Source organism: Protomyctophum parallelum (genome assembly GCF_964188405.1).
Source record: "Protomyctophum parallelum genome assembly, chromosome: 5".
NCBI classification, from domain to species: Eukaryota; Metazoa; Chordata; class Actinopteri; order Myctophiformes; family Myctophidae; genus Protomyctophum; species Protomyctophum parallelum.
Genome location: NC_139702.1, coordinates 49554426 through 49567694, shown reverse-complemented (window position 1 = coordinate 49567694; position 13269 = coordinate 49554426). Strand labels below are relative to the sequence as shown.

At 46.4% G+C, this 13269-nt stretch overlaps 1 protein-coding gene across 1 annotated transcript in view; it reads right to left on the bottom strand.

Annotated features, from left to right (window-relative positions):
* Positions 1–1284: 1284 nt before the first annotated feature.
* smad1 (SMAD family member 1) overlaps positions 1285–13269 on the bottom strand; it is a 26985-nt gene continuing 15000 nt past the window's right edge. The window contains exons 3-8 of the mRNA XM_083764683.1: positions 13043–13173; positions 8428–8706; positions 7883–8002; positions 4613–4834; positions 3053–3309; positions 1285–2153 (exon numbers count right to left, since the gene is read on the bottom strand). Coding sequence (XP_083620809.1) covers positions 2010–2153; positions 3053–3309; positions 4613–4834; positions 7883–8002; positions 8428–8706; positions 13043–13173 — 1153 coding nt within the window. The 3' untranslated portion in view covers positions 1285–2009. The remainder of the gene's footprint in view (positions 2154–3052; positions 3310–4612; positions 4835–7882; positions 8003–8427; positions 8707–13042; positions 13174–13269) is intronic.

Sequence of the window (13269 nt, the reverse complement as noted above, 5' to 3'; positions counted from 1 at the left end):
TAGCAAATGGGATTGCTCAAAGCATAAAATAATTCAAAGGCAAAAATCTGCATTTAATAAAAAACAAACAAAATCATTACAACCATCAGTAACTGATAGCTACCTTTTTTCATTCAACAATTTAATAATTTTGTATGTTCAGGCAAAACACATCCCCCCCCCCAACAGTCTTTTTGCTGAGTCAACGTAACAAGAGAAAAAAGCAGAGCTGATGAAATATCTATCCTCAATGTGACTCTGTAGTTGATGTGTTTAGTTGCACTGTAAAGCCTGAGTTATACTTAGTTGTGTGCATGTTATGCACCGAAAATAGCTGATCTATAAGCTCACAATGCGTCCCAAATAACGCAACTAAGAATACATCAGTAACGCAACTAAGAATACATCAGGCTCAACTTACTGTTTACTACAGCAAAAGAGACAGACTGAACTGCACTTGTATTTTGTCTGTTGTTCAGTGTCACATTAAGCTACCTACCAGCCTTCAATGTGTAACACTACCCTAACCAAACTACGCTTTGCAAAATCAGACTGCACAGCACCTACTCTAATGGTGAATATATCTAAACACTAGGCATATTTTTATTCTCTTAAAAGTCAGTTGAACACAAGTGTAACACAAGATGAGCAACATTTTTAAACATTACATGTATTATTCTCGTATGCCCTCACATTGCCATGCCACTGCACCAAACCCCATTTACCACCTACAAACTCTCCCCAAATTAAGCCATCATATTAGCTTTTTAATCTTTTTGATGTCATTTTGCATTCACATTTAAATGCAAAAGTTACATTTTACACACATTTTTCCAAATCTATAAAGACATTTATTTCATTTTGTTCAACCTTATTGTTCATTGACCAAACCCTGGGTAACTTGGTTCATGTCTAGAAGTCATTTCATGCCAACTCCATTGCAGTCTGGCAAAGAGTTACTGTAGCTGGCAGAGGCAGATCTAGCGGAACAACTGCAATGTAGCTGACCTGGAATGTCCCGTCATCATTGCTAACTACACTTCTGTATAATCTGGATGATTCCCAGTGGAATATTGAGATGCAAACTAGGTACTGTGTGAGAGGGGGGAAAAAGAACAATGAGAAATGTTGAGGAGAAATTGTGGAAGCAAGACCAGGGGAGGATACTTGCGTCACAATTGAGTGCGATGGTCTGATTATTACAGTTGGTCACAAAGCTCAAGTATCTTCCAGTTGTAACATGCTCATTTTCCTTGCCCGATCACCCACCCGCCCTTCCCTCCCCTCCCGCCCTTCCCTCCCCCTTCAACCTGTCTGCAAATGTGCCCAATTCAGACATCCTTCAAGTAAGATTACAAATAAAACTGTTCAACAACCCCCGAAACCCCATCCTACCCGACAACAAACCCTACTGGCCCGAAGATCAGCTTGTGTTTCAAGCAAACACCTCTAATGATCATCGATGATGAGAGCGGGTTGACTGAAGCACCATGCACAGTAAAACCCTCAGTCAGTGTTGTTAACCCATTTAGACCTGGGGCCCATTCTAGAAACACCTTCTAAATCTTGTCCAATGTTTTCTGAAAATTAAAAAATGTTAATTAAAAAATGTCAAAAAATAATAAATTGCTATATAAAAACTGGCAACAGATATTGTTACACAAACTGTTCCTAGATTGAAAGGTATAACAACGTATAAGTGTTCCAGGCCTAAATGGGATCATCCATGTATAACTCTGAGAGTCTACAAACAGGAGCTATATCAACTATTACAAAAAAAAAAAAAGATGTCTTGCCAATAGTGACGTTCTTTTTGCCAGAAATGAGTGCGTTCCATAAAATAAGTGTCCGTGAAGTGCCTGCACATCTCGCTGTCTCTTTTTGCACAGTCTCAGAGTCAAATTAACACTCGTGGATTTTGCCGTGTGCCAATCTGGGGGCCAGCTAACGACTCCCCTATAGTATTCTCTCGCTATACTGGAACCAAAATGCTGGGGTGTGGAGCGCCCGGGGCCGAGGACAGATGGCGCCTAGGACACGGAGGAGATGGGGTTGTGGGGAGAACCCATCTGGGTGAGCACCTTGTCCAGCCATTGCAGGGGGCCGTGCAGGTGGATCTCGATCCAGCAAGGTGTGCTGGTCACATCCTGCCGGTGGTACTCAGCACCCCAGCCCTAGAACACACACGCACACGCACACACGCACACACACACACACACACACACACACACACACACACACACACACACACACACACACACACACACACACACACACACACACACACACACACACACACACACACACAGACACACACACACACACACACACACACACACACAGTTACCAATGATTCGCCATGCAACTCCTTGCAACATAAAACTACTTACATCTACTTAGTGGTGCGGTCTAAAACTGTCTTGGTGCAAGGAGTGCGGTTGCATTAGTGCGGTTTGGGCTTAACCCATTCTGACCTGAGATCAGATTCTAAAAATGTCTACTACATCCTGACAGTTTCATTATTAACCCATTCTGACCTGAGATCAGATTCTAAAAGTGTCTTCGATTTTTCAAAAATAGCAGACCTACAAGCTCGTATCGCGCCACTCGGTGGCGCGATATGAGCTTGTAGATCTGCTATTTTTCAATAGCTAAAGCATAACATGATGCCAACACCAAAATGGGTGCCCGGTCAGAATGGGTTAAGAGAGAGATCACTTCCTGGTCACTACGTGTTGGCATAGAAACCAATCAGGCTTGCCAAGCCATGCCTTATGATAATTATCTGCAGTCTGCTGCACAGTTGGAACGTGCCTTTGACCAATCACATTTCTTGGGCGAAGCTATGCACTTCACATGAGTCTCAAACCACATTCTGAAGACCCCGTTCTGCCCACCTAATCTCTAATACAGCACTTAACTACAATGTAGAGCGAGGCATATTAAATTGTGTGATGATGTGTGTGCGACGTGCGTGTGTGTGTGTGTGTGTGTGTGTGAGTGTGTGTGTGTGTGTGTGTGTGTGTGTGAGAGAGAGAGAGAGAGAGAGAGAGAGAGAGAATAAGTGTGCAACCTTGACAAAGCTCATGCGGATAGTGCACATCTTGGTGAGCTCATAGACGGCCTCAAAGCCGTGGTTGACAGACTGCGCCAGCAGCTCGGCAAACTCCTGATTGTTGAAGATTTTGAGACTGCAGCCGCTGGGGATCTTGCAGACGGTGGTGGGATGGAAGCCGTGGTGGTAATTACAGTTACGACTCTGGACAAAGATGCTGCTGTCACTCAGACACTCTGCATACACCTCCCCACCGACGTAGTACAGGTGGACCCCTGGAAGGGAACATAATGTGACAGAGGGGAGGTTTAACCCATTCTGACCTGAGATCAGATTCATACGAGGTTTCCGCCGGACACACACTGGTCTGATGAACCCATTCTGACCTGAGATCAGATTCTAAAAATGTCAGTCGCTCTTCGATTTTTCAAAAATAGCAGACCTACAAGCTCGTATCGCGCCACTCGGTGGCGCGATATGAGCTTGTAGATCTGCTATTTTTCAATAGCTAAAGCATAACATGATGCTGACACCAAAATGGGTGCCCGGTCAGAATGGTTTAAAGGTCATGCCTTTGATTTGTGTTTCGGGTTAGTGAATGCCACACTATTTATCCATAATGTATAAATGATGGATAAGGGGTCAGGACAACGAGGCCTTTCCGTGGAGGGGTCAGAGTGAAATTTGGACTTGGAAACAACATGTATGACAGAGACAATTCCCTTCACTGTATGTTTTGACTTACTTTGTGTTCCTACAATCCCCATGAGACACTTTATGTTTTCACATTCGTGGATGTTACTGCAGTGTAAGAGTAGACTTTTCAGCCCATCTTCTGTGACACTTCAGTCCTAGTATAGTGTCCTATATGAATGCATTTAGTGTGTTCAGATGGGTAGAGGCCTTGTAGAAGCCTTATTGTCCTATTATGAATGCATTTAGTGTGTTCAGAACACGCACCACTACTACTGACGACAACCGTACTGATCCCTTTTTCATGATTTCATGATTGGCTACCTCTCTAAGCCAATGGGAGACTTACCCAAAAAACCAATAGTCTGAACGGCATTAAAAACCCATACTCTGGCCTGGGCCGTGGCTCAGCGGTCCAGGCACCTTGGTTGGTAATTCCCGACTTCCCGATTCCCGCTCCATTCCCCCCATAAAAAAAATATAAAATAAAGGGGAAAGCCACAAAAAATATATAAAAATAAACATGCTAATGTTATGAGCTAACTGAAGTTAGAGGAATGCCATAACAAAACACAGTGAGTGAACCAACAAAAGTTGGGCGCAACAAGAGGTTGCTGCACCTGGCATTCTTGTTTTCAAATGAATCAAAACAGAGACACGCGGAAGATTGCTCCGTTTTATGCTGCTAATTAGACCCATACGCTGTGCAGGACACAGCTGTGCAGGACACAGCTGTGCAGGACACAGCGTATATGTGAGATACAGGAAAGGAGAGGAGCTTCACGCTGTATGGTTCGATACGCAGACAAACGCCTAACGGCATTGAGTGGGCAGCTTTGCTTTTCTACATCTTGTCATTGGCTCATACTGTACTTCAATACAGACCTTTGCCGATGTGCCGCCGGGTGTTCTCGATGGTGGAGTTGCGGTTGACGTTGGAGAGGAGGCCGAGGCAGAAGCGGTTGCGGTTGTTGGAGGGGTCCGTGAAGCCGTCCACCAGCACGCTGGTGGAGGAGGCCTGGAAGGCTTCGCCCACGCGGTTGTTGAGCTCGTAGTAAACAATGGAGCACCAGTGCTTCGGCTCTTCATAGGCTACCGGCTGGACATCTGCACAGGAAACACATTGATATGTTACACACCATCAGCACAATGTGACTCTCACACAAACACACACACACGCACACGCACAGACACACACACACACACACACACACCTAGGAGTCTTTCTACTACAAGGGAAGTTGCACAGCAATCCATCAGAGTAGTAATAACCAGTAAGACGCCTGGGGGGCGAGAAGCGACCTCGCCCTTAACCCATTCTGACCTGAGATCAGATTCATACGAGGTTTTCCACTGGACACACACTGGTCTGATGAACCCATTCTGACCTGAGATCAGATTCTAAAAAATTCTGTTCGTTCTTCGATTTTTCAAAAATAGCAGACCTACAAGCTCGTATCGCGCCACTCGGTGGCGCGATATGAGCTTGTAGATCTGCTATTTTTAAATAGCTAAAGCATAACGTGATGCCGACACCAAAATGGGTGCCCGGTCAGAATGGGTTAAAGGGTGAGGTCGCGTGCACTGGCCATATATGGAGCGTATCTTGAGTGTACACAGGGTGTGATGAGGTCAGATCAAGATATGGAACGTCAGAACAGGTCAGCTTCCATATTCAGTATGGAGATCTAAGGGTGGCAGCGGGGGCAGTGTATTGAATATACAGGGTTTGATGAGGTCCCAGGTCAGGGCCAGGCCTTCATTTCCGGGCCTATTGAGAACTCAAATTTTCGCCGGCTGCCAGGCATGGCTGCACTAATAACTTTGGGGCAAATAACTATCCCTGATGATGTAATGCGATGTCACGAGTCCTGGGCACCATATATGGGGCTTTCCCCATGTATGTATGTACAATAATTGTATATAGCAAAAACAGAGTTTACAAAGTGTTTTCCTGCTATATGACATTAAGACAAAGGAATTGTAAAGTTTTGTGAATAAAACAATGCAGATATTTTATATAGACAAAACTGTTACAATGAGTGGACGTCTTTGAGTGTTAGAAGTAGAGGAACACATACGCAGACACACACACATAATAATCACATATAGATTTACTGCTGCATTGGATCTAAAACAGGACCTCTGTGCAGGTCTGAGATGAAGTGTCAGCAACCATAGCCAGCTGTGCACGTCTGCTGACACTCAGCGGTCCATCTAATCCCACTGTAAAAGCCAGTTCTTCTAAAACAATCCTCTGGAAGTCATGACAAACATTTGATTCAAACACATGGGCTCCACGGGCTGCACTTGTCTATACAGTATATACTTGCCCCGACCAAAATCAATGCAGAGCAATGCAAAGGCCAACTGAGCAGACTGCCTTGCGGTCTGTGTGCCAGTCTTTATTAAGAAGGAAGGGCAGTTGAGTGCTCTGCCACTGTGGCCTCATACGCCTGGTATATTGGGTATGCCTGTGCCAGCTGGCCTCGCCCCTCTCCCAGGGAGGAATAAATGGTGTTTATCTAAGCGCATACCTCTCCTAAACCTCCTCTGCAGCATTGGGCACTAGCTTGCAGGTGTGTTTTGTCTGCAGTGTTCCCAGAACCGGCCGACAATGGAAAGGCCTCTCCCCTTCTCCCCTGCACAGGATGCAGCTTGTGGAAAAGAGCTGAAAAACTCCACAAAATTCCCACTTCCATGCAGTGCACATTTCATCAACAACAGCTCCTTCCCGCCAATACTGTCCCTGTGTGTGTGTGTGTGTGTGTGTGTGTGTGTGTGTGTGTGTGTGTGTGCGTGCGTGCGTGCGTGCGTGCGTGCGTGCGTGCGTGCGTGCGTGCGTGCGTGCGTGCGTGCGTGCGTGCGTGCGTGCGTGCGTGCGTGCGTGCGTGCGTGCGTGATTAAATGACAATCGCGGGGCATGTTACATAGCAGATTTGTACTTCCTGATTCTCGGTTTCTGAGTGAAACGGCTTTCAGAATAAGATGCTTCGTCTATTAAAGGCGTAGTGTATATGTTTCTCACACTTTTAGACCACATCCGTGGTCATCATATGAGCATACCTAACAATGGATGCCAAAAAAATGGGTACATTTTCATTTTTGTGTATTTTTATATCAAAAGTCCACAAATCGAATTTTAATTACTTCCCGAAAACACGTGCACGCTGGTGCTTATCAGTGTGACGTCGTTTGATAAGGCGTTTGTAGTTAAGAATTCCGATTCTGATTAACCCATTCTGAACGGGCACCCATTTTGGTGTTAGCATCATGTTGTGCTTTAGCTATTTAAAAATAGCAGATCTACAAGCTCATATCGCGCCACCGAGTGGCGCGATACGAGCTTGTAGGTCTGCTATTTTTGAAAAATCGAAGAACGACTGACATTTTTAGAATTTGATCTCAGGTCAGAATGGGTTCATCAGACCAGTGTGTGTCCAGTGGAAACCTCGTATGAATCTGATCTCAGGTCAGAATGGGTTAAACAAATGATTAATCTTAACCTATCAAGATCCTTCCTGCGTAGGGTCCATTATTCGTTCAGTTGTGGGAGGCAAAGCCTCATCCAACTCAATGTAGAGCCAAACCACAGGGCTGAGGTAGCGGCAATTAAGGCCGTCAACATTTCACATGTAGAAGTTTGGAGGTAATTAGTGAAGTGGCTCCTTAACGAGTTTCAGGCGATTACCACCGGCAGAGATGACATAAGCCCAGAGGTTTTACGGGGGCTCATAAAAGCTTGCTCTAAGACCGAGCTTAATTGGCAGAGGCTTTGAACTTCCCCTGGGGGTTGTACATACACACATAGAACAGACCCTAAGTGCCATCCTTTTTCCACACGTCTTTGGTTGTTGAAATTACCCGTTAAAGCTTGCGGTTCTGCCAGCTCAGCTTGAGGTTCTATTTCTGTTTCCAGGCATTTGTGCAATAAAGCCTTGACACCGCAAAACAGTGATAAAACTCATTCACAAAACTCTGGGTTCCCAGAAATATCTGCACCTGCAGATATTTGAGGAGCAGGTGCAGCTGTGGGGATGATGTCACACCATGCACCGACAAGCGACACTGTCGTGGGAGAAACTGTGTGTGTGTGTGTGTGTGTGTTGTGTGTTGTGCGTGCGTGCGTGCGCTGGCAAGCGTCACCATGGTTACCTGGCCTGTTGTTAGTGCCCTCCAGGGGAAGAGCGGGTACCAGGAGGTTGGTGTCCATTGGCTGGGGGCAGTCCTGTGTCATTGGCTCCTCTGGGGGCATGTACGCTGGAGGAGGAGTCTCTGCATTGGGGAGGTGAAGGAAAATGGACGTGCGAAAAATGGCATGAGTAATACTCATAATCACACACACACACACACGCTCACGCACACAGCCATGTTATCCAGCTACCCCCTATATGAACAGGTTTCATTTTGACAATGTGGACACTGGCTATTTGGTTGCCCCATGCATTATGATATGTTTGTCCTGCCCCCCCAGCCATGTCCTTCCCCATGCCTTCGGCCTGGTGGTGGAGACAATTATTATTACGAGGATCGGCTTGGCGCATTTTGTTGGCCCCCTCTGCGTGTCGCCCTACGCACAGTGCACAGCGTCTGGCGGCGGGCGCTGATTGGGAGGGTACCAAACAAAGGCAACAACTGCAAACGGAGCAGATGTGGGATCACACCAAATAGAAACCACGGCATCGCTGTGGGGATCTCACCTGGCATCTGGAACGGACTGCCGGGGTCAGTGCTGGTGGGCGAATGCGGCAAGGTGGCGCTGCTGCTGCCACTGCCCGGCGAGTTGGGGTAGCTGTTTCCCGGCGAGTGTGCAGGGGGGAAGGGCATGGTGATGGTGTTGCCCTGGGCGAAGGACTCTGGGAAGGTGGCGTTCTGGGGCATGTGTGGCTCGTTCTGCTGCAGGGGGTTGCGGAAGCGCGGCAGCATCGTGTGCTTGGCGTTGAACTCGCTGTTCCTGGGCACCAACACCGGGGGCAGCACTGAGGAGAGAGGGGATAGGCGGAGGATTGGTTAGCGGTCAACACTAGCATACTAGGTTCGTTAACCCGTTCTGACCTGAGATCAGATTCATACGAGGTTTCCGCCGGACACACACTGGTCTGATGAACCCATTCTGAACTGAGATCAGATTCTAAAAAATGTCAGTCGCTCTTCGATTTTTCAAAAATAGCAGACCTACAAGCTCGTATCGCGCCACTCGGTGGCGCGATATGAGCTTGTAGATCTGCTATTTTTCAATAGGTAAAGCACGACATGATGCTAACACCAAAACGGGTTACCAAACCGTTCAGAATGGGTTAAGGCGAAGAGTTACAGCAAAAAAAAGAAGGGAAAAAAAGAGATGTGGGTAGGGCTGATATGATTTCAAATCAACATCATGATACTTGAAAATGTTTGCCTTGATTACAATCAATCAACGGTTATTTTTAAATAGTGAGAATAGCAGATCTATGCAATGCATCGTCAGCTTGTAGATCGGTTATTTTCTCTATGTTTGTACTTTTTACACCACCACCAACAAAGTATAATAAAGGGTTAGCTAACTGTTTAGTCGAACGGAGTCTCAGCTCTTATATCAATGGTTCAGGGGGGGCTGGGGGGTGTTAAATAAATGGAGTCTCAGCTCTTATATCAATGGTTCAGGGGGGGCTGGGGGGGTGTTAAGTTGGCTTCGGAATTTTACTGTAGGTCACATTCAAACACCAGCCTCATAATGGATAGATACAGATAGATTATAAATTAGATTAGATTATTATTGTATTAGGAGGAGCATTAGTCTCAATGACAATGGGAACAAAACAATTCACATCAACATCTCGACTGATTTTTCTTCTTTACTTGAAATGACATTCAAATTAATGGTCTAAAATCTACAATCCTTTATAGAAACTAGAACAATATGACGATGGGGATTCATGTTACAGCTTTGTCTGTGCAGGTGTGCTTTATAAGAATTCACACATGATGCGCCATTAACTTTTATTAACAGTGCATTCTGCCTCACCCTCTGATGTAATGTTTGACCTGCTAGACGATGAGAGGCCGGGTGCTGGTTAGCATTTCTCTTTGTGTCAGTAAGCTCCATGAGTCTAGCTGACACTGTTCACTCCCACACACACACACACACACACACACACGTACTCACGCACACGCAGACGCACACACACACGCACACACACGCACACACACGCACGCAGTCACGCACACGCACACACACACACACACACACACACACACACACACACACACACACACACACACACACGCAGTCACGCACACACATAAACACACCCACCCACCCACATCATGAATCCTTCCTGATCTCCCTGATTCATACTTCATTCATTCCGTACTACTCATTTGTTTTCATGGACACTAATTCTCATGTGATTCCAGATCCTGCCGTTCCCGCGTGAGAAGCCGCCACCTCATTACCGCCCCCTGGTTTTACCCACCTGTACTGTAGCTCTTTCCCTCTTTAGTCCCTCAGTATATCATTACTGTCGAACGGACACCTTGCATGTCCAAAAACCGTTTGTTCCAATCCAATATAGTTATTATTTAGTCACACAGGCTCTTGATTGTCTGTTGCATTACGCTAAGCATTTCAGCATTTATTACCTGATTCTGAACCAGATTCTCATCCTGCTTCCCTGGACCCTGATCCCCGGTAGATTAATGTGCCTTCTCTGATTGATCTCCTGGTTCTAACCCATGCCTGTTTACTGGATTAAACCTTTTGTACTTTGATTTCTTGGCTGATCGTTTCTTTGCCATGCTTGTGAGTTCATACCTGTTCTGAGTCGTACACATAATATACACAGACGCTTGCACAGACACCCACAAGCACGCATGCACACGTTTTAATAACTACAAAATAAACCTCTCCCCCCTCCCTATCTATCATCCTACCGGCCGGGTGCAGATGGCCCTGCATTTTTCAAATGTCTGCTCACTCACGGCCCTGTTGGTTTTAGCCAGCAGTATTTGGCCGTGGCTCCCAGACATTCTCCTCTGAAAAAACATCTTTGAGGTGAGCCTCTCTGGAGGAATTCATCACTTGGGGCAAAGATCCCCCGGCTGCTATTCACGTCGAGGGCAAACGCTATGAGGTGCAAGGAGATACAAACCACAGAGATATGCTCCCGCTTGTGTCTATAAATACCTGTGTGGACAAATAAAATTTGTACTGACATGTGAGAAGGGGGGCCCTTGGCTAGTGTGTGTATAGGGCTGTTAGCCTGTGGCTACGCTACAAACGCATATGTTTCTCAACCCGAAAGTGTGTGAGAGGTTCTGACACAGTCGTACACAATGAACAATTAAACATCGACACACTGTGATATTAACATGTGTGTTTAACATATTCGTTACAAACATCTTGCTTACAAGGTTACAAGGTCCACAATCTGGGCCTTGACACTTAACACTGTTGTTTGATACAACGGGAAAGGGGGCAGACAGGATGTGCTCGCTTGTGCGCGCGTGTGTGTGTGTGTGCGTGTGTGTGTGTGTGTGTGTGTGTGTGTGTGTGTGTGTGTGTAGAGGTGACAGACAGGGGGGTGTAGGAGGGAGTGGTTCAGTGTAGACAGACAGGTGTTCTGGGGTGGGTTGACCTTTGACCTCCTGTCCTTCACCCGCTGCTCTAACAAAAGTGTGCGAGGCCGTCGGCCCCTCCTTCCTCCCATTGTGTGTGGGTGACAGGCTTCCTGTCCCAGCGATCCTCAGAGAAACAGTCTGCACAGTCCGCCGTGTGTGTGTGTGTGTGTGTGTGTGTGTGTGTACAGTACCGTATGTGTGTAAATTAGTGTCTGTGTCGATAAAAATGTGTCTGTCAAAAAAAAAGAGAGAGAGAGAGAGAGAGCGTTTGGGCCAGCCGGGCAGAACATGGCCAAAACAAAGCCCTCATTCTCCCCCAGCTGGAATTTCCTTCCCCCCCTACACGCATCTCACACACGCACACACACGCACGCACGCACGCACGCACGCACGCACGCACGCACGCACGCACGCACGCACGCACGCACGCACACACACACACACACACACACACACACACACACACACACCCCTGTGGACAGCTGTTTCTGTCTTGTCAGCTGACCCTGATCTTCTCAGAGAGACAGCAGATTGTGTTTGGTCTCTCTTTGAAAAAGTACATGAAGATCACAGGAAGAAAGACTTCAATCCTTCTCTTTCTCACGCACGCACGCACGCACGCACGCACGCACGCACGCACGCACGCACGCACGCACGCACGCACACACACACACTACAGTGTACACCCACACAACACAGTAACACTCTGGCCTGTCCTCAGCCGTATGGATAAAAGCCGCATGGTGCTTTTGGCTCTGGGCTCAAACAGATAAACTCGTCGTTGACAGGAGGAGAGGATATCAAAGACGGAGGATCAGAAAGGAGTGAACATCTGCTGAAGCTGTTGTTGGGGGGGGCGAGCACTTCCAAGGTTAATGCTCTACAGAGCGGCCAAAATGATGACTCGTGGAGTTGGTCTTTTTAAGTCATTTGCTCAGTGAAGCTTAACTTTATCTCTGGTGCAAAAATGAGTAGAGACAACGTAACTGTTGCGTGAAAGATCACACCTGTGTGAAGTGAGCGGTGAAACTGTTGTGTGTGGGGGGGTCCCCGGGGGCTGGCCCCGGTTCCGGCAAGCTTACTTACTCGTAGTGACGCCAGGTCGAACGTTGTTACGTCTATCTGTGGGTTTTATTAATATTCTACCAATTAAAATAATTAACAAGAGCTTGTGACTAAATAATAACTACAGCAATCCATTTGAAGTTGGAACACGTTTGTTTTTGTTTGCTTTTTTTAACCCATTTTGGGCGGAAACCCCTTTTGGTGTTTTAAACATTATGTTATAATTTAGCTATTGAAAGAAAAGCGAAAAATCGTGAAAATATTTATTTCAGAAAACTGGAGGATTTAGAAGATTTCTTTTTTTTTTAGGTCAGGCCTAAATGGGTTAACCCATTCTGACCGGGCACCCATTTTGGTGTTGGCATCATGTCGTGCTTTAGCTATTGAAAAATAGCAGATCTACAAGCTCATATCGCGCCACCGAGTGGCGCGATACGAGCTTGTAGGTCTGCTATTTTTGAAAAATCGAAGAACGACTGACATTTTTTAGAATCTGATCTCGGGTCAGAATGGGTTAATCAGGCCAGTGTGTGTCCAGTGGAAACCTCGTATGAATCTGATCTCAGGTCAGAATGGGTTAAATGGGTTAATTTCAGGAAAAGTAACGTTTTTGAACAGTTTCCACCCGATAGCGACAATATGAAAACTCACCTGGGCTGTCCACCCTCTTATAGTGGTACGGGTTGATGCACACGTCCTTCTGCTTGGATCCGAACGGGAACTCGCAGCACTCCAGGGCCTTCAGCTCATGGTGGGACTGCAGGTCGGGCCAGCGCCACACCCTGCAGTTAGGGTTGTCACAATTATTACAAAATAATCGCCTAATCGCAATTATTTGAGATAATCGGCAATTAACTTGTCAAAATTGTAATAATCGT